The 22,620-nt window shown below is 43.4% G+C and overlaps 1 protein-coding gene across 3 annotated transcripts; it reads left to right on the top strand.

The window, feature by feature from the left end:
* The first annotated feature begins 415 nt into the window (after positions 1-415).
* On the top strand, positions 416-22,620 carry LOC124279127 (protein mono-ADP-ribosyltransferase PARP14-like). Of its 3 annotated transcripts, XM_046714918.1 has the most exons (18): positions 416-543; positions 974-1,520; positions 2,124-2,206; positions 2,444-2,677; positions 3,036-3,257; positions 5,755-5,980; positions 7,363-7,500; positions 7,777-7,842; positions 8,565-8,744; positions 16,843-17,031; positions 17,240-17,493; positions 17,835-18,224; positions 18,885-19,060; positions 19,195-19,251; positions 19,415-19,536; positions 19,753-19,886; positions 20,824-20,981; positions 21,031-22,620. In XM_046714918.1, the coding sequence occupies exons 2-17, from the start codon at positions 1,034-1,036 to the stop codon at positions 20,959-20,961; spliced, it is 3,096 nt and encodes a 1,031-aa protein (XP_046570874.1). In that variant the 5' UTR covers positions 416-543; positions 974-1,033; the 3' UTR covers positions 20,962-20,981; positions 21,031-22,620. The 3 variants fall into 3 exon arrangements, with proteins under 3 accessions (XP_046570874.1, XP_046570875.1, XP_046570872.1); XM_046714919.1 differs by having other exon boundaries at positions 5,755-5,956; positions 20,824-22,620; XM_046714916.1 differs by having other exon boundaries at positions 20,824-22,620.

Below are 22,620 nucleotides of genomic sequence, written 5' to 3'. Positions count from 1 at the left end.
TGGAGCAGTTCTTCAGCAGGAACACGTTAAGGTCCAAATCACTTCCCCTTGAACCTTCCACTGCTAAATTCTTAAATATGTTCAAATCAAACGAAATCCGTTCAGTGGAAGGGAAGCTGGAGAAACATCATGTGAAGGTGATTGTTGAAGAAGGTAGCGTCTGTTGTGAGTTGAGAGTTTCAGGATATCAGCAAGGTTTTGTTGAAGCTGAGAAGCGCCTTAATCAAATGATTTCTCAAATATTTAGCAAAACGCATAAGATCTGCCTTCCTGGTATCGAAGAGTTCTTTGTAAAGGGCAAAGGTAGGGAGCTCCTGTCAGCCGTTGAACAAAATGAGAAATGCATCATTGAAGCGAAGGACAAGTCTCCAGAAAAGAAGGAGAAGAAGATGCGAGAGATGAAAAGATGGGACATCCCCTCAGGAGGTGTGTTGTCTGTCATACTTGGAGACATGCGAGACCTGGCGGTGGACGCTATAGTGAACGCTGCGAATAAGGACTTACAGCATGGAGGCGGTGTGGCTAAAGCCATAGTGGATAAGGGTAGGACCGCTGTTCAGATCTCAACAAGGACTATCCATGATATTGTTTGTCAGAATGAAACTAGCAGTAATCGGTTAAATATAACATCATCACACATCACACATCTCACATCATCTCACATAACCAATGCATGAATATTGATAGATAAATGAAGTTAACAAACTGATTTTGTGTAAATATACTATTGCAGGTTACGTACATGATCAGAATTTGTTGTCACTCTAAACAATGCTAACTTATGCTCCCTTCTACTGATAAGAACATTGTATACGTCCATATATATTTTTGTTTATGAGATTAAACAGGACATTTTTGTCAGGGTATGATGAACTGATATCAGACTGAAAATACAAAACGAGATTTACTTACAAAATGTGCCGAACACAGTACCTGATCACTTGAGTAAATGGTGTTGATCATTGTGATGCAGGTGGAAGCGCTATTGTGAAGTTCTGTGACCGGTACATCAAGGATAACGGCCAACTGGTGGATGGAGAGGCTGTGTGTTCCCCCGGCAGGGACCCTGCCCTGTAAGGTGGTGATACACGCTGTAGGACCAGTCTGGGCAGGAGGGGACGAGGGAGAACAGGAGGTCCTGAAAGAGACTGTGGGGAACATCCTCAAGGTTGCTGAGTCCAACAAAATCAAATCCATCGCCTTGCCTGCCATCAGCACAGGTATATTTGGCTACCCTGTACAGGAAGCTGTCACTGCGATCATGGAGGCCCTTCTCAGCATGTGGCAGCCTGACCCACTGGACTATGATGGCCCTCAACACGTGTACCTCTGCGACATCAAGTCCAACACAGTTGACATGTTTGTGGAGATCGGCAACAAGCTGTTTGAGAAAGACGGAGGCCATCATCCTGACAGTGACTTTGACAGCAGTGAGGAAAGTATTATGGAGGAAGAACCTGTTCACTACAGTAACAGTGGATCGGACTCAGAAGATGCCTCAGATACAGATTCAACCAGGGGTAAATATAGCTGTGCACGATAAAACCTTGATTAGATCCTAAATAGACAGCTCAAAGTGAACAATAGTGTATGAATAGTTCACTGGTAACCAATTTTTGTCTTTACCGAGCCCATTCCAGGTTAGAATTAATCCCCAGTATCCTACGTTAGTCTACAGTGAGGGCATTGGAGGTTAGAATTGGTCCCCAGAAACCTAGGTTGGTCTATACCGAGGGCATTGGAGGTTTGAACTGGTCCCCAGAAACCTAAGTGGGTCTACACCGAGGGCATTGGAAGTTAGAACTGGTCCCCAGAAACCTATGCTGTCTACATTCTGGGGATACGGGATTCAATATGGTCCCTAGTAGCATATCGTGATCCTGTGACATGAGATTAGATCAGGTGGTCCGACTCAGTGACATGGTTGACGGCGTGTCATCATAACCTCTGGAAGTTGGGCGTTGCTCACACTGTCAATCACTGGTTTGTCTGGTCGAGGTTCGATTGCTTACAAACTGCTGTCATCCAGCTGCAGCGTTAAGCAGCAAAGCAAAGTGATATGTCCGAAATAAGTCGTATGATCCTTACACTACATTATACAACCCCCATCTTGACACTTGCAGAATCAACATCCATAGCAAGCGATGATGGTGATACAGACTCTCCCGGTATCAACGTTGTCAGCAGGGAACTTGCGTCTGTGAAGGTAAAATAAAATCAGGTGTCTAGTGAATAATTCTACACTGAGCGGGGTAACGTTCCATCAGGCTGTGACTCCTGAACTCTGGTTTACACATTACAATCTATTTATACTTGAGAGAGTTTCTGAAAACAAGCATGAATTATAATGGTAAATGGGTTGTGGTATTGTCTGTAATGTAGTGACCTGTGAACAACGTGATATTTTTAAATCTCCAAGTCATTGTCACCATCATTGATGCAGGCGGATGTTCTGGTGAGTCCAGCTCAGTGTGACCTTGACCTTTCCTCCGGCGCCGTGTCAATGTCTCTGCTCAAAGCAGCTGGTCCCCAGCTACAAGAAGAGTGTGACCGGAAGTATGAGGAAGGTATCAACCTTGGTGAGGTCGCGGTAACAAAGGGAGGCAATCTGCAGTGCAAGTCAGTCTTCCACGGTTTGCTGTTGAAATGGAATAATGGCAAAGGGAAGGCAGAGAAGGTATATATGGCAAATTAAAATATGTCTACTTTTGACTCAAAATCTGTTCAGTCAATCAGACCTTGAATTTATTCCAAAGATGAGCCATTCCCAAACACACGCTCAAACTGGCATAATGTAAAGTGTTTCAACTGCATATTGCTGTTTCTCATTTACACATGTGACCACGTAACATTGTACACCGGCTTTATTATATTGGTTGACCCCGTCCAGCAGCAGATACGTCTTCAGGTTAAACAGGGGATTCTGTACATGCAGTTGTTGTATCGTATGGATGTTATAATCTCTCACATCGCGTTCTAACCCGGTTCACAAATGGTTGTACAATATGTTTTGACTTGGAACGTAATGTTGCCAGGTATTGCGGACTCTGGTGACAGAATGTCTGACGGAGGCGGACTCCAGGGGGTATAACTCTATCGCCTTCCCTGCACTGGGCACTGGGCGACAAGGCTTCCCAGCCGACATTGCAGCCGACCTCATGTTCAGCACAGTCCGGACATTCCAGGACACTCACTCAGCATCTCCTCTACAATCTGTGTACTTCGTGGTGCATCCCAGTGACCGAGCTGTGTTGAAGGTAATCTGTCGGTAGATAGTGGGGTTGGGGGTAGGGAGTCAGTCTAATGCCTCTTCCATTATTGTTCCTGTTATATGTTGACACCAGAAGAAAGCCCTTAGTGATGTATGAAACAGATCTTTGATGCCCTCTTAGATGAGTATAGGTTAATGTTGACACCAGAAGAAAGCCCTTAGTGATGTATGAGACAGATCTTTGATGCCCTCTTAGTTGAGTATAGGTTACTGTTGACACCAGAAGAAAGCCCTTAGTGATGTATGAGACAGATCTTTGATGCCCTCTTAGTTGAGTATTGGTTAATGTTGACACCAGAAGAAAGCCCTTAGTGATGTATGAGACAGGTCTTTGATGCCCTCTTAGATGAGTATAGGCTAATGGTGACACCTGAAGAAAGCCCTTAGTGATGTATGAGACAGGTCTTTGATGCCCTCTTAGTTGAGTATAGGTTAATGGTGACACCTGAAGAAAGCCCTTAGTGATGTATGAGACAGATCTTTGATGCCCTCTTAGATGAGTATTGGTTAATGTTGACACCAGAAGAAAGCCCTTAGTGATGTATGAGACAGATCTTTGATGCCCTCTAAGATGAGTATAGGTTAATGTTGATACCAGAAGAAAGCCCTTAGTGATGTATGAGACAGATCTTGGATGCCCTCTTAGTTGAGTATTGGTTAATGTTGACACCAGAAGAAAGCCCTTAGTGATGTATGAGACAGATCTTTGATGCCCTCTTAGATGGGTATAGGTTACTGTTGACACCAGAAGAAAGCCCTTAGTGATGTATGAGACAGATCTTTGATGCCCTCTAAGATGAGTATAGGTTAATGTTGATACCAGAAGAAAGCCCTTAGTGATGTATGAGACAGATCTTTGATACCCTCTTAGATGAGTATAGGTTAATGTTGACACCAGAAGAAAGCCCTTAGTGATGTATGAGACAGATCTTTGATGCCCTCTTAGTTGAGTATTGGTGAATGTTGACACCAAAAGAAAGCTCTTAGTGATGTATGAGACAGATCTTTGATGCCCTCTTAGATGAGTATAGGTTAATGTTGACACCAGAAGAAAGCCCTTAGTGATGTATGAGACAGATCTTTGATGCCCTCTTAGTTGAGTATAGGTTAATGTTGACACCAGAAGAAAGCCCTTAGTGATGTATGAGACAGATCTTTGATGCCCTCTTAGTTGAGTATTGGTTAATGTTGACACCAGAAGAAAGCCCTTAGTGATGTATGAGACAGGTCTTTGATGCCCTCTTAGATGAGTATAGGTTAATGGTGACACCTGAAGAAAGCCCTTAGTGATGTATGAGACAGATCTTTGATACCCTCTTAGTTGAGTATTGGTTAATGGTGACACCTGAAGAAAGCCCTTAGTGATGTATGAGACAGATCTTTGTTGCCCTCTTAGATGAGTATTGGTTAATGTTGACACCAGAAGAAAGCCCTTAGTGATGTATGAGACAGATCTCTGATGCCCTTTAAGATGAGTATAGGTTACTGTTGACACCAGAAGAAAGCCCTTAGTGATGTATGAGACAGATCTTTGATGCCCTCTAAGATGAGTATTGGTTAATGTTGACACCAGAAGAAAGCCCTTGGTGATGTATGAGACAGATCTTTGATGCCCTCTTAGATGAGTATTGGTTAATGTTGATACCAGGAGAAAGCCCTTAGTGATGTATGAGACAGATCTTTGATGCCCTCTTAGATGAGTATAGGTTAATGGTGACACCAGAAGAAAGCCCTTAGTGATGTATGAGACAGATCTTTGATGCCCTCTTAGATGGTATAGGTTAATGTTGATGTAGAAGCATAACCAGGCCGAAACTGGAACTCGATGCATGCCCAGGGGACATAACTCTGCAAGCATGATAAGACTGTAAACAGGGATGCAAGTTGTTGTGTTAATCACAGCTTAAATACTGTTGTCTAAGAATTAACACAAAATAACACATATAAATATATAGCATTCTAGAATGTAACCAAAATGTAACCAAATAGAAGACATGTTCAAAGAACAAGGTTCCAAACATACGCCAAACAGATGAGGTGAGGTGAAATTGGGTTTTACGTCGTGCTTGAGAATATTTCGCTGCTTGTACTAGCCCAGACTTAAGCTGGTTTTATAGTGCTAGCCCACTGGGATACCATGCCGCAGTGAAGCATGAATACCCCACTCAGACACATTATACTGACTCTGAGCCGACCAGTCCTTGTTGTACCCATTAATGCCGAGCGCAAGGCAGGGACCAACAAGTACCATATTTTAACGTCTTTTGGTATGACGCGGTCGGGGATCGAAAACCGCGACCTTCCGCTCTCCGGGCGGACGCTCTAACCACTACACGACGGAGGCGGTCCATACGCCAAACATATCACAGGCAATGATTTCCTACACCACTTGTACGAGAGGCTGAACTGCAGCAACAACCATGACATGAGAGTGTATAGGTCCGTATCGTAAATGTAATATCCTATATTTGACATCTTGTCAGGCATTCAAGGCCGAGCATCAGAGGCCCTATGGCGATACGGACTGGATGACTTCCACTGCCAGTTCGCATCCCCGGGCCCCCCGGGCTACTACATCCAGGGGCCGATGGGGATCTTCCAGGAGGCACCGCACATTCGGGAGGGGCCATGTACCAGATGCCCCCACACAAGAGTCATCAGCCCCAGCTGGGGTCTCTGCATTGGGTAAACTTCTCAACACGGTGAAGGGTAAATACCTACAGTAGCAACAGTATAAGGCTTCAGCATCAGACCTGTCCCCCTCCCAAGCAGGTGAAGCAAGACTGACTAACTGACTGACTGACTGACTGACTGACTGACTGACTGACTGACTGACTGACTGACTCACTCACACAAAACTCACTCACTCACTCACAAAACTCATTCACTAAATTGATCAGGTGCTATTGGTTTGGTAACAAGCCAATAAACGGGTTCCATATAAGTCTATTGACCACACTTAAACAGTGCACCACTGCCCTCTTCAGAAGTTTTAACGGACCCAATGTGACACAATTACAATACTATTCCACAATGAATACAGCTTCCTCATAACAGTGGTGCAGTTAGTCAGACCACTTTGTCCAGGGCTCGTTTATTAGGCCTGCCTCCCCCAGGTTTCACCGTAACCCCGCCCAGGTTTCACTGTAACCCCGCCCAGGTTCACTGTAGCCCCGCCCAGTTTTCACTGTCACCCCGCCCAGGTTCACTGTAACCCCACCCAGGTTTCCCTGTAACCTCAGCCTGGTTTCACTGTAACCCCCCCAGGTTCACTGTAACCCCACCCCAAGTTTCACTGTAACCCCACCCAGGTTCACTGTAACCCCGCCCCAGGTTTCCCCTGTAACCTCGCCCTGGTTTCACTGTAACCCCTCCCAAGTTTCACTGTAACCCCTCCCAAGTTTCACTGTAACCCGCCCAGGTTCACTGTAACCCCTTCCCAGGTTCACTGTAACCCCGCCCTGGTTTCACTGTAACCCCGCCCAGGTTCACTGTTACCACGCCCAGGTTCACTGTAACCCCACCCAGGTTCACTGTAGCCCCGCCCAGTTTTCACTGTAACCCCGCCCAGGTTCACTGTAACCCCGCCCAGGTTTAGCTGTAACCTCGCCCTGGTTTCACTGTAACTCCGCCCGTTTGCTGATACTTTCCCGACATCGTCAGCTAATACATCTTGATGTAACTTAGGATATTGTAAGCTTTATCGTGCCCTCTATCAGCGTTTTGTCTGTCCTTTGTTCCCGTGTAGGTGTCGCACTTATTTGTGCATCACATGCTGTTAGTCATGGATGTTGTAAATGTCATTGAGAATAGATGTTGCGTTCAGATGCCTTGGTAATGTACACCTCATCATTAAATCATTAGTTCTATGGTGTTTTGTCGACAGTAAATATTGCTTTGTCCAACAACAAGCAAAGACACCTGGCCAGTGAATTATGTTGTAGAATATTAAAGACTCTGTGTCGCATTGTGACCTCAATACAGATTGCTGTAGAGTATGTCAGTTGGTAGGCTTGAAGTTACATGGCAAACACTTTCTCGAACACGCCACTCTTGTTTCTGTATCTAGTACAGCGTTGTTTTTTCCACAGGGTTCAACTCTGGCTCCCCGACTGGCTCCAGCTATAAACTCGGTACAGTCACAGTTGTCATCGCGCAAGGTGATGTAACCATGGAAACCACTGACTGCATCGTCAACTGCTGCAAGGAATCATGTGACCTAACTTACAGTAAGTCCATAGATGTGGGAGTCTTGTGACCAGACAATCCGATTGCACTGTGACGTCACAGTTAGTCCGATCATGTGGGAGACGCATGACGTCACTGTCAGATCATCTTAGAGACGTGTGACGTCATAGTAAATACGATCATCTGAGAGTCATGTGACAGTGACCACTGTGTAGTATCTGTCTGGCAACATGACTAAATTATTCACATATCTAGGTAAATGCACCTTTCACATGAGTCCAGGAAGCTGTTGACAATATCGTCTTTATGTTGTGCAGGTGCAGTCTCCAAGGCGATACTGCGAGCAGCAGGGCCAGGCATACAACAGGAATGCTTCGAGAAGAGTGAGTTTGGTCATCTCGCTGTCAAACATTACAACATATATTTGGAATAGAATGTACTTGGTCTCTGATGGATGTGTATGAACACCGGGTATCACTATTTTGTAGCGGTTGAATATATCTGTTCTAAGACAGTGTGATAATTTCTATGATGGATGTAGGCCTGAAGTAGTGATGATACTGATCAACCTGGAAACATTATCAGGAGGAATTTGGATTCGAACCAAGAATGAAAGGTGCCCCAACCCGCCGGGGATATTGCTGGAGTATTGCTAAAAGCGTCTTAAATCTAAAGTCACTCACTCACACATGATACGCCTAAGGATCGCATCTCTTCGGTGTCTTTCACGACTGTGCTAGTTGTGCCCCGTAGAAGTTGGGGGCTGAATTCGTGCATATTCCGCTCCAGACATTGTTTATGACATACTACTCAAACGAAGATTAAGAACACCAGCTTGTTTCATATTTCTATAGTAAACTTGTCATGACACGTGGTTCTTTACCTTCGTTTGAGAAGTACATAGCGTCTGTCGTTGGTATGTGGGGGCACAGTCATACGGAAACTTGGTGTTGGGGAAACCCAGGAGTAATTGTATAGTAGCAAGACACAAGGATCACTGCCAGGGCCAATCATGCAGGCGAACTAACTACATGCCCAATGTCAATCATGTACGACAACAGTTGTTCAACACGTCCATGTGGAATGATTTCTTGGTGTGTTTCAGGACATCTTATGGCCAAGTATGGATACATCTTGACTTCCGGTGGTAGTCTGAGATGTAAGATGGTAGCCCATGTGAAGGCCCAGCATTCCAACTCTGGATGGGCACATGTTTTGAGTCAGTGCATGGATTGGGTGAACAAGAAGGGCATGTCGACCATGTCAGTACCTGCTCTGGGCACAGGTGAGTTAATGTATGGACTGGGTGAACAAGAAGGGCATGTCGACCATGTCAGTTGTTTTTTTCAGATTCAGATTCATTTTTTATTCAGTATTTCGGGCCTAGAGGCCTATAGTACAAATACACTTGCTTCAATTATATGCACGTGGTGATTGTGGTGACATTTCTTGCATTGAAGACATGTTTTAAATAAATTGCAATAGATTTGATAATATCAATAATTTTTCCTTATCCTGACTCATGCTTATTGCTTGTCTATTTCTTCTTGCGAACATAGTGGAACACGTGTATCTCCCAATTGAAGTTCCCTTCAATAAAGAAATCACTAATTAGTACTCACCACGAGTTACCTCCCTTGCCCAAGCGCGGGAACGAGGGCGCCACCTCCACCCATGTGCCTCACTCTCTCCTTCTTCGCCCAGTGAGCTGGACGTGAGAGCGCCTGTGTCTCCCAACACACTATATCCTTTATTTATATTTAGTTTAGTACCTCTTATACTTAGTATAGAGGTGTTACTAGTATCCTTATTCAACTTGCATTGATTATTAATTGTGTTTCTGCTGTTTATTCACGGTTCGCCGTGATTGTTCAGTAGTTTACGTTAATGAGAATCTGCACAGGTTGTAAACTACGTTATTCCGCTACTGATCCACATTTAAAATGCCCTAGTTGCATTACTCCATGTTCTTTTGTTTCTCGTTGTAAATTATGTATTAATTTACCAATTTCTGCCTTTGATAAATATTTATGTTCCGTTTTTAGACGGAAGGCAGATAAATCTCGCAAACAATCTTCAGTCATGGCTAATAGATCAGAAGCTAATATTCCCTGTCAACTGTTGACCGACGACTCGCCACCGGCTGGTGGCATACCTGAGTTCCCACGGAGGATAAGCGTGGGACGCAGTCCGCTATGTCCAAGAAGCGACCTGCATCTCAAGACCTGCCGTCTTCTCAGTCTAAGACTAGGAAAGCGTCCATATCATCACGTACGCTTCGAACCCCCAGGTCTACAGCTACGTCAAAAGGGAAATCTACAAAATCTAATGATTTTGCCTCCGATATTTTACCTGTCACAGAATTATCTTTATATGATGATGACATTCCGATTATCATTCCAGATGTTCGTCATAAGAAACGTCCTGTATCTGCGACTGTCACCTCAGCGCAGATTAACACGCAACCAGAGATGCCTACGCTGACACCAGAGGTTATGACTGAGGGTCCCGTCACTTTCACAGAGAGGCCACCCTCATCGTCAGCGCAGACCGCCTCAGACGACCTGGTCAACCAAATCATGAGGCTGATGGAGGACCGTTACGGTTTACAGAGGCCCCAGAGCCACGGGCCCCAGAGCCCAACCCATATTAAGTCATACAGGGCCCCAGAGCCCGCCTTGGCTTCGCGTAGGGCCCCAGAGCCCACAAACGCGCCTCCGCGAAGGGCATCCCAGCTTGGAGCGAGCACTTCGCATAGGAAGTCCCAGGCCGCCTCCGCGAAGGAGCTAGAGCCTCAACTATTGCGAGAGGCTTCGCGGAGAAGGAGCGCTTCGCCGAGCCCACACCCTGTACATCACAGAGGTCGTTCGCGAAGCAAGCGCTCATATGTCGATACGGACACTGACTCGATACATTCGCGAAGGTCGCAAAGGCTAAGTGGCTCCAATTCTACCTCGCCTAGAAGAGCTTCGCGAAGCCCCCCAGCATTCGCGAAGGATGTCTACTCCAAGATCTCCGTACACTAGCCACTCGTCAGTCCGTTCATCACAGTCCTCTCATAGATCTTCCTATAGATCTAGGACTCCGACATGTGACCCTACGTCAGAAGAGGAGGAAAGTATCATTTTCACAGATGCTGAGATTAGATACTGGATGGTGAATGAGTTACAACTTGTTTTCCCATCGAAGAACGAGAATTCAACTCAGACTTACGTCATGAAGGATGATGATGTAGACTATTTCACCTTACCTCCTATTGACCCGATTGCAGCGGTACCAGCTAATCTGGATACAGCCTGCTCCAAATCTTCGAAGCCCAAACGCAGATCTGCAGGCAATTCAATTTCGGAATTGAACAGCAGCCTTGTTACAGCGAATAAAACTCATATCGTCAACGATTTCCTGAGAAGAAATATGTACAACAAGTTCAGCTTTAATTCTACAATTATGACGATACATTCATGTATACAGTCTACAAGCTGACAACTTGCAAGTTTTATTGAACCTTTATATAAGGAAGTCGGAATTATCTTCAAGACTGAAGTTACTTTCACGACAGCCAGGAAAATAACCTACCCAGCATTAATATTACAGAGCGAGGTATTTCGCGCCGGAGGTTTCACGCGTTTACCATTAACCCTCGAAACACATGGTTACTCGGGTAACTTCGGGAAGCTACGGTGAAGACCGACGATTGTTCTAATATCAACGACGGCACTATATTATACAAGGTTCCTTTTCCTGCTACACCGGTGACATCACAGCGCGGGTACTCTACAGAATCAAAATGCCTTGTTCTGATTGGACCGCGATGGACAACGCCCTACACAGAGGTCGAGCATAGTTCACAGTTCAAGACATAGGTTGCAAGTGACAACATTATATCAGTGAACGAGCAAGCCTCCTTACAGTCCAGCTAATCTGAACCTTCATGATTGGGCTGCCTTTTGAGGTTTGAGACCTCCCCTGTCAAGTAAGGACGAGGGCACGGCAGTCAGGCGATTTTTTACATAAAGTTCAACGATGGCAGTCAACCCTGTTTGTGCACCTACATCGTCAAGGACTTCGCAGCGAATTTACCTCGACGACGGGATACAAGTGGATCCAAATCCACAGCGTCTCAGACTAAAGTTGAATTGCATCATCAAGACCAAGAGATTGAATGTTTGCGCAGGCGTCTCCGTAGTAGAGCCGGAATCGATAACACATCTCTACGTAGACGCGTCACTACAAGGTTGGGGAGCCCACCTTGCCGGCAGGACAGCGTCAGGTCTATGGAGCAATCAAGAGAGCAAATGTCACATAATCTGCTAGAGATGCAAGCAGTTATAAACGCCATAAGTCACTGGAGCAACCTACTACAGAACGCTCAGTTGATGGTTCACACAGACAATTCAACAGTGGCGTTATTTATGTGAACAAACAAGGTTCAACAAGGTCACAGAACCTACTGACTCGATGTTTCAGACTGTTCGATCTAATCGACAATCTAAACATACACGTCAGAGCTTGCCACATTCCAGGAGCATAGAATGTATTAGCAGATGCTCTCTCTCGGCCACACCAACCGTCGCCGACAGAATGGATACTCCACACAGAGATATTCAATCAAATAATCATGGAAATAGGATCTCCTCTGATAGACCTATTCGCCACTCGATTCAACAAGCAACAACGGACAACATTCGTTTCGCCAGTGCAGACCCAAGCATGGGCAACGGACGCATTAAGCAAGTCTTACAGAAAATCAGTCAAATGCAGAGCCTCCATCTGATTTCGTCACGCCCTACTGGCTAGCGAGAACTTGGTTTCCAGATCTCATACAAGAAATCGGAAAACCAATTCTTCAGCTCCCACAACGCACCAATCTATTGATACATCCGCACACCAAACAAGTGCACGAAACACCAGAAGCATTCCAACTTCACGCATGGATTGTATCAAGGCATGTCTGAATAAGAGAGGTTATTCTGCCAAAGTGGCTAAAGCGGTCACGCTTGCACTACGTAACTCAACTCGTAACTTTTACGATGACAAATGGCACAGTTTTGTCAATTACGCTGCTAAGAAAGGATTTACAGCCAGATATGCTACACATCCTCAAGTGGCAGATTTCTTATGTTATCTACGTCAAACTAAGAATCTAAAAGGCTCATCCTTGTCCACTTATATTGCAGCTATAAGTTCTGTCATAACTATGAGAACGGGCGTCAAGTTGACAAAAACACCAGAGTTACTCGCTTTGTTACGAGCGTTCCGATTGGAAGATCAGAAACGGAAGTTTCAAGCTCCAGCCTGGGATCTAAATATAGTGCTCCAACACCTCACTAGTGAGGCTTATGAACCATCGCTATCTACATCGTTTGAATCACTGACCCACAAAACCTTGTTCCTGTTAGCACTAGCTACGGCCGCCAGGATGTCAGAAATTCACGCTCTGGATTACGAGAGAACACGCTTTGATGATATTCATAACATAGCTCATCTGGGACTTCGCTGGGATTTTATAAAAAAAAAAAAACAAAAAAAACCCCAACTGCCAGGTCAGCCAGACAGATTATTCCATGTCCCAGCTCTCTCATCCATACTTGAACTGCATGATACGATGGATCTATCACTATGTACGTGCACTGAAAATATATCTCCAATGATCCAAACAGTCCAGAGGGAAATTCAAGAGATTGTTTATCCCTATATCTACAGCTTTGCAGACGGAAGTCTCACGTACTACGATCTCTATCTGGATCAGAACTGTCATACTACGAGCCTACAAGGCTGCAGGACTCGACCCTCCTAGAGCTTCTAATCCTCACGAAATTAGAACGCTAGCCTCAACTCTCGCTCTACATGGGAATTGCTCATTGAATACCATAATGGAGGGATGTTTCTGGAGATCCGATATGGTGTTTGCCAACCACTATCTGAGAGATATCACCACCAAGGACGTCTCAGGTATCCACCATTTCGGTCCCATGGTCCTCGCTCAACAGTTGACAGTTCCACGGAGAAGATAAGTCTATCTTACAGATTTTATACTTATCTGATAACAGTACTAATAGATACATGCTATCTATATATTTTGCTTAAGTTTAATTTATTATCTTAAGCTCAGTACTATGGTTTTTATATCATACTATATATAAGCTAACAACTCTACGGAGTTTGTTATTATATATTTAGCTTAAGTTAATCATATCTTAAGCTCAGTTCTATGGTTACATTATAATGTATTAGCTAACAAACTCTACAGAGTTTTTGCTATTATATATGTAGCTTAAGTTAATTATATCTTAAGCACAGTACTATACTCATAGCATAAAATATATTAGCTAACAAACTCTACGAAGTTGTTGCTATTATATATGTAGCTTAAGTTTATTCATATCTTAAGCTCAGTACTATGTTTATATCATATAAGTATATTAGCTAACAAACTCTCAAGAGTTTTTTCTATTATATATTTAGCTTAAGTTTCATCATATCTTAAGCATTATGGTTACATTATAACATGTATTAGCTAACAAACTCTAAGGAGTTTTTGCTATTATATATGTAGCTTAAGTTTATTCATATCTTAAGCTCAGTACTATGTTTATATCATATAAGTATATTAGCTAACAAACTCTCAAGAGTTTTTGCTATTATATATTTAGCTTAAGTTTCATCATATCTTAAGCATTATGGTTACATTATAAAATGTATTAGCTAACAAACTCTACGGAGTTTTTTTTTGCTATAAGGTAGCTTAAGTTAATTATATCTTAAGCACAGTACTATACGGATAAAATATATTAGCTAACAAACTCTACTAAGTTTTGCTATTATATATATAGCTTAAGTTTTATTCATATCTTAAGCTCAGTACTATGTTTATATCATATAAGTATATTAGCTAACAAACTCTAAAGAGTGTTTTTGCTATTATATATTTAGCTTAAGTTTAATCATATCTTAACCTCAGTACTATGTTTATATCATAAAAGTATTTTAGCTAACAAACTCTAAGGAGTTTATGCTATCATATTAACAAGCTTAAGTCTATTAGTCTTAAGCATTGTATTAATGTTATATATACTTTTATCATAATAAGTAAATTGTAATAACCTTTATATGGCAGCTGATAAGTTAGCAGCAGGAATTCATCAGTTCAGTGCCTTTATGAAGTTCCCATAGGGTTATTACAATCTTCACAGTTCAAATCACTAATTATTAAAATCCAAAGTATTATATATTCCCACCTCCTTTCCGTCGGATTCTACAAGCAATAAGCATGAGTCAGGATAAGGAAAAATATGTAATTTTTAGAGTAAAATTGATATTTTATACTTATCCTGACTCATGAGGTAAGCCCTCCCATCCTCCCCACATAACACTTTGGATTTCCCTGGAAATTCAAGTGTTGGGCTCAGTATATGAGGAGAGAGTGAGGCACATGGGTTGAGGTGGCGCCCTCGTTCCCGCGCTTGGGCAAGGGAGGTAACTCGTGGTGAGTACTAATTAGTGATTTCTTTATTGAAGGGAACTTCAATTGGGAGATACACGTGTTCCACTATGTTCGCAAGAAGAAGAAGACAAGCAATAAGCATGAGTCAGGATAAGTATAAAATATCAATTTTACTCTAAAAATTACATTTTTGTCGAAAAAGTAACTGTCTAACCTTTGATGCCCAATTAGGCTTGCCAATATCATCTTGTAGCTTTAGGAAAATATAACTTTGCCTTGGGTGCCTTGGGTACCTATAAGAATCCATTTTTAATAATTTCAGCCAAAATTTTATTACTCGTAATCTGGTGAGTACAAATATATTGCAACGACCAGTTTCCCCTAGTACAGCCTTATTTGAAGCATACTTTCCCAAATTTAGGAAGCATTTAAAATATGATGCATGAACCTTTTCTATACAATGAAAATATTTAGTTCCCCAGATTTCGGACCCATATAAAAGAATCAGTAAAATCTTACAATCAAAGATGGTACAGGCAGTTTTGAAATAAATAAAAGAATTCTTTTTGAATAACTGATATACAGATTGCATAGCCTTTGATGCTTGAACAGATAAATGTTTACAGGCTGTTGACCAGTTTAGTCTGGATGAGAACATTAAACCCAAATATTTATAATACGAAACACATTTCAGCCTTGTATTACCAAAATACCATACCTCATCCTTTTTTAACACACCTCCATTTCTAAACACAATAATATTAGTTTTCTCAATATTAACACTCAAACCCCAAGTAATACAAAATTGATGCAAAACATTAAGTTGTTGCTGTAAACCATTAACTGTATAGGAAAACATATTTACATCATCAGCAAAAAGTAACATCATAATATCATCAATGTCTTGAGATATAAACACACCATGTTTACAGGATTTATATATTTCTGCAACAAGTTCATTTATAAAAAAGATGAAAGTACCTGCTTTAAATGCAGCCTTGACGTACTCCAGAACTTGTTGAGAGCATATCAGTTTTACAATTACCAGTCTTTACACAAGATTTTACAGTACCTGCTTTAGGTACAGGTGAGTCAGTGTATGGACTGGGTGAACAAGTAGGGCATGTCGACCATGTCAGTACCTGCTTTAGGTACAGGTGAGTCAGTGTATGGATTGGGTGAACAAGTAGGGCATGTCGACCATGTCAGTACCTGCTTTAGGTACAGGTGAGTCAGTGTATTGATTGGGTGAACAAGTAGATCATGTCAACCATGTCAGTACCTGCTTTAGGCACAGGTGAGTCAGTGTATTGATTGGGTGAACAAGAAGAGCATGTCAACCATGTCAGTACCTGCTTTAGGTACAGGTGAGTCAGTGTATGGATTGGGTGAACAAGTAGGGCATGTCGACCATGTCAGTACCTGCTTTAGGTACAGGTGAGTCAGTGTATGGACTGGGTGAACAAATAGGGCATGTCGACCATGTCAGTACCTGCTTTAGGTACAGGTGAGTCAGTGTATGGACTGGGTGAACAAGTAGGGCATGTCGACCATGTCAGTACCTGCTTTAGGTACAGGTGAGTCAGTGTATGGACTGGGTGAACAAGTAGGGCATGTCGACCATGTCAGTACCTGCTTTAGGTACAGGTGAGTCAGTGTATGGACTGGGTGAACAAGTAGGGCATGTCGACCATGTCAGTACCTGCTTTAGGTACAGGTGAGTCAGTGTATGGACTGGGTGAACAAGAAGGGCATGTCAACCATGTCAGTACCTGCTTTAGGTACAGGTGAGTTAGTGTATGGACTGGGTGAACAAGTAGGGCATGTCGACCATGTCAGTACCATGTTAGAGTAAATGTATTTATTTCGTCAGGTGGATCATGAACACCGATTTCATGATTTGTGAGGTCATTCTATCTCTCAGTTGGGTTCTGTGCAGGCGGGCTCAAGCAATCACCCGAGAAGATGGCAGGCGCCATCTATGATGCCATCAACAAGTACGGAGCCAGCCACCCCGCTCCGAGCCTGAGCCAGGTGCGAGTGGTGATCTTCCAGGAGGAGATGGTGAACAGTTTCAGGACAGTGTTTGCTGGCGGCCGTCCATCCCTCCCCACACATAGGACAAGGGGTAAGTGGGTTAAATATTGGAACAGCATGGTCTTTGACTAATCAAGGGGCTTGACATGTAGGTGGGTCGGATAGTTTGGTGGTATGAACTCGGCACGAGCACTCACTCTGAGAGGTCATATCTTTAAGATTGCTGGAGGGGTGATATTGCTGTTAAACACCCAAAGGAAGATGAGCCACGTTACTTAGCCGGAGGATTTTGTTTGTAGGTGATCGAGGCGGAAGAAGTAAAATGTCACGTCGAAGATCGAAACCTTCACGTCACGAGTCCCCAGACGTTGGTGTTATTGACACCAGCAACAAACACATCGACGACAGCGTGATCCTCTGCATCTACACCGACGAGAAGAAGCATGCTGAAGCAGCTAAGAAGAGGATTACGACCTTGTGCAAGGAGGAGTTTGATCACAAGCCGCTGTCCAAGTCTTGGAATGAATTCATAGGCAAACTGAAAGCCAAGGAGGTGGGCGTTTATCACGTTGTATTCTAAAACGGAGGACGTTGACCTAGTTTCGTTCCGATGTTGTAATCGCGGACCTAATTTCGTTGTGATGTTATAATCGCTGACCAAGTTTGCTTCTTACGTTAAATCGTTGAGCAAACGTTTTATTCTGGTCAGCGTTGACTTATTTTCATTCAAATATGGCAGGCATTGGCCTACTTCATCTTTATTTAAAACGCATGGTTAATTGTTACGTTGATGAACGTTTAGGATTTGATACAAAATTTGTTCCTTTCTTTACACAACCACATCAATACAGAAGACCTAAATGCACAATGATTAGTTCCATGTCTTCCCGCCAGGTGTCCGCTCTGTACCGAGTTGCAGACGACAATGGGGTTGCACTCTCCAAGACAGCAGAAGGCTTGACTTTGACAGGCCTAGTCCGGTTGGTGTCGGCAGCCCATGATATCATTGTGGAGAAGCTGCAGACTTTGCAGAAGAAGTTCCTGATGCAGAGGGAGGCGAGCACATTAGCCCAGCTGGTGCAGTGGGTGTATGTGGACGAAAAGGGACGCAGCACACCCTTCTCGCCAGGCATCAACTGTCAACTTGAGAAGGCCCGTAATGATAAAGTAAAGACGCTTGAGATAGAGGACTTCAAGGGACGGAAGTACAAGGTCGACTTGGAAGCCAAGCTGGAATATCCTGCCGGGGGAGGCAAACCAATGACTATCCATCGAATGGAAAAGGTAAGTTTATAGGCTGACCCCAACAAGAGGTCATTACGACTGAAGGTAAAAGAGAGGGGAATATTCGAAACGTCAGCAGTTATTGTATGTGGAGAGAAGAACAAGGTTATGAACTCTAATCGCCCATACGCAACGGTATGTAACTATGTAAGAGTGAATATTGAAGTGCAAGGATATTCTTGCTGAGCAGGGCGGCCTGCACTTTGGACTTGTGGACAGGAATACCCGTACATGGAAGGATGACGATCCACTCCACAAGTAGCTCACCCATCGTAATCACCCAATCCTGTCGTTTTCAGGTGTGAGGCATATACTCTACATATGCGTTACACCAATGCATCTACACCTTGGCACGGGATGCTATAGATGTGTATTTATTATACATAAATGGTCAATGGTTTTGTTTTCGAACGTTTTGTCAAAGTTTTGTAAACACTGAAGTAAAATTATGTGGGTAATGTATGAACTTAAGTAGGATTTCGAAATATGGCAGATATTCTGTTTGTTTGAAAGCTAAATGTGACCGGTGGTATAGCTATAGCTCTGTCTATACCAGGGCTTAAAGTGACCAGTATAACTATATTTCTGAATATGCAAAACCTGTGTGTGAGAAATGATATAGTTGCTAGTGCTCTGTGTAACTCTGCTTGTGCTCGGTAGGGGGCGCCGTCGGGTCTAGGCCGGTACGTGGACGGTGAGAAGGAGGCTCTGGATGGCTCCACCACCGTCTACTTCCCCATCACACCCGAGAGGAACTTCAAGGGGACAGCAGAAGACCTCCACTTCAGGACTGCCGAGTCCCAGTTCTACAGGCTGCTGAGTAACCAGGGAGGGAGGTCAGTGACAGTAACCGCTGTCCTAACAACTAGCGCATGATCATTTATTGTGGCCAGAAATGACCTTTAGAATCACCCTTAAAACATTGGTAGTCTTAATGGAGTACGAAATGAACGATCTGTTTGTGTTTCAGATACAAGGTTGTGAAAGTTGAATACGTGGTGACTCCTGATTTGGTGAGGCGGTTCAGGTATGTCAGTTTTAAGGTACTGTGTTGAAATATGATGACATCTTATTTAGTGAGGCTGTTTGGGTACGTCAGTATGTCATGTTCTGTTGAACTTATTTGGTGACTCCTTATTTTTTCGGATTATTTGTTTTGACGTTTATCGGTTTTTCTACTCTGCTTCTAGATCCGCACAGGAATCCCTGAAGAAGTCTCGCGGCGAGATGAACGCACAGCCCATCCTGGCTTTCCATGGAACTGATGAGGGAAACATCACAAAGATCTGCGAGAAGGGATTCCTCAAGCATGGTAAGTTGATCTCCAGCCTTCATGCACATACCTTCCTTCACACACATGTCCAGGGATACTCACAAGTAAAGGCATACTTCGTGGACTCTCAGAAATACATATATACTTATATCTACTTCTTCTCTCAGGGTCTTAGACGTTGTAAGTAGTTATTAGTGTTGAACAGAACCAGAGGTAAATGTTGCTGACTCTGCCATGTTGACTTTGTGTTGCCAGGCGATGCCGGGTTCCAGATGAAGTCCGGCAACAAGTACGGCAACGGCGTCTACTTCAGCGAGTTCCCGGACTACTCCATGCGCTACATCCGGGGCTCCACCAAGCTGCTGCTGTGCAAGGTCCTGCTTGGAAAGGTAACAAGATCACCATGACAATCACAACACTACGCTGTAGCTTGATTAATCTAAATAAGGGGAATGTGCTGAGTTTTTTCATTGTTGTTCCGTGTTGATTGTCAAGTTGAGAGTAAAACGTAAACAGGCAATCAGTTCGTTAAAGCACTTGTCTAACCAACAAACAAGAATGGGATGCAATGAGTGCAATTAACAGTCGTGTTCTAAAATTAACGAAATTCACAAATCGGTACAAATCCCTACAACTGACTGACTGAGTTTAGTTTTACGCCGCTTTTAGCAATATTCCAGCAATATCACGGCGGGGGACACCAGAAATGGGCTTAACACATTGTGCCCATGTGGGGAATCGAACCCGGGTCTTCGGCGTGACGAGCCAACGCTTTAACCACTGGGCTACCCCACCGCCCCTACAAATCCCTACAAAGGTATCACTATAGCAGTACACATTATAGCAGTACACATTATAGCAGTACACATTATAGCAATAAAGGCACTGATGGTATTAGTCACATCTCGGCACCAGTATTCCAACTTGGACGAAAGGCTAGCAGTGTTCCCAGGGTGTAATGATCACCACATACCATGCTGATCTTCTTGTGGCTGGAGCTGTAATGTCAGATGAGAGGCGACAGCTGATCCCCTCCTAAGACAAAAATGCTAGAAAATCCTACACAGACGTATTCTGCACCTTGTCTTAGAACTAACAATCATAGCGCTGTATGAGGGACTGGCGTCCTCATGGTTGCGTGTCTTCGTGCCTGATGGCGTAGATCACTGCGGATGGTTACAGTCACTGAGTGTCTGGTCCAGATTCTGTCATCATCTGTCGCCTCATTCCATCGGGAATGTTTCTGACATCATTCACCATTCCCTCACGCTTTTACTCATCCGACTGAAGCTTTTGTCGGTTTTGATGGCCATTTGTTGTTTTCAGACGTACACGATCTCCAGCTTCACACAGGGCAGTAGTGTACATTCAGGCTACGACTCCCACACATCAGCATGCGGCAAGGAGCTCGTCATCTTCGACACTTCCCGGATACTGCCGTCATACATAGTCCACTACAAGTAGAGCCAATCTAAATTCATATCTGCTTCAACTTTCAACGTTAAATTATTACGTCATTTGCACGCAAGGGTCGTGAGATTTAGTGGTCATCCTTTCCAGCTTTAATTATTACATCATGTGCACACAAAAGTCGTGAGAGTTAGCGGTTATCATTTCTAGGTTTAATTTTTACTTCATGTGCACACAGGGGTCGTGAGAGTTAGCGGTCATCATTTCTAGCTTTTATCATTACGTCTTGTGCGCACAGGGGTCGTGAGAATTTTAAGCCGTGCAAATATCTTCTGTTCGTGTTCTCAATATGCACACCTGTCGTCTGCTCCACAGGTCACGTGTCTCTTTGTGCCAAGAATGATCATACTCAAAATTCTAACCTGCTCCCGATGCGGGCATGTGCGACCCCCCTAAGGTTGACCAGTGGACGAGTGATGGTTAAACTTAAAGTGGTCATTACAACATGACATTGTGCAGACAACACTCATAGTGAAGCTGATTGTTTGTCCAAGTTGCCATTATCGTGCCCTATGGTTTATACGTTGTCATAGTGTATGTAAAGTGTTTGTTCATGCGACGGTGTAGTCAAAGCACTGGCTAACGGCCGTCCCGTCAGATGTTGATGTGACGGATGTGTGCTAATTATGGACATTGACCACAGACTAGAACACTAGCCAGTGTGGTAGTACTAGTGGACACAGTCCTTTATCAAATATGGTCCGTCTGAACTTGATAGTACATATTTATCTAACATCCCCTCCCCTTCCAAGGCATGTAAGACGCGTCCCGTATAGGGCTTAATATTACTAGCTTCTACTGCTGTTAGATGTCAGGTCTAAATGTCGATTTTACCTTCTGTCCATGATGCCACTGTTATTCATATGCATGTTAATGTCTATTTTATGTTAACATCTCACACCTATCAGCTAATTTGGGATGTGAAATGTTGGTAAGACATTTATCCATTTGTCATCTATGGACAGGTCAGTGTAGCCGCCATTCTCCTCGGAGTCACACATTATCTTCACTGGAGTTGTCAGCTCTTTGAGGTAACGGTAATGGTTAACATTTTATCATTTTGTATAATGATTAAATGCACCGTAGTGAATCCAAACCGAGGGTGCAAGATGTTATTTAGTGTTGTGGTGGCCCCATTTAGTTCACACGCCATATGTCGCACACCTGGACAAGGCTGATCGCTGACCCCCTTCCCCTTATCTCAATGTTATCATGATCCAGGCAGAGCCCAGTACCATTACAGGCAACATTGGTCACATCTATACATGTGTACTGATTCATCACCACTATCTATCTAAAAATGTAAACACGTTATCATAGTTATTCTCTTTTTTTAGATACAAAAACATGACATCAAATCACAACCAAATATATACCATGCTTTTGTATGCAGAGTTTGGCGGTATCTCACAGTGACAAGCATATCATAACAAAAGACATTGTAGGAAAAAAGATCAGTTGTACGTTAGTATCAATCAAACAGTTGATGGAAATCAGACCAGAATCAAACAAATTCGGTAAAGTTACAAGAAGAGATGGCATGTGTTCTGTCGATATTGTAAATTTTACTTATTTCCTTTCTGATCATATCGAAACTTGGTGTACAAATATATGCTTGGATTTTAAAATGAGTAAATTTGATATTCAATGTGA

The sequence above is a fragment of the Haliotis rubra genome, unplaced genomic scaffold, assembly GCF_003918875.1.
Source record: "Haliotis rubra isolate DU_JTF1 unplaced genomic scaffold, ASM391887v1 Scf247, whole genome shotgun sequence".
NCBI lineage: Eukaryota > Metazoa > Mollusca > Gastropoda > Lepetellida > Haliotidae > Haliotis > Haliotis rubra.
The sequence above is the reverse complement of the archived record's forward strand: the minus strand, read 5'-3'. Positions and strand labels throughout refer to the sequence as shown.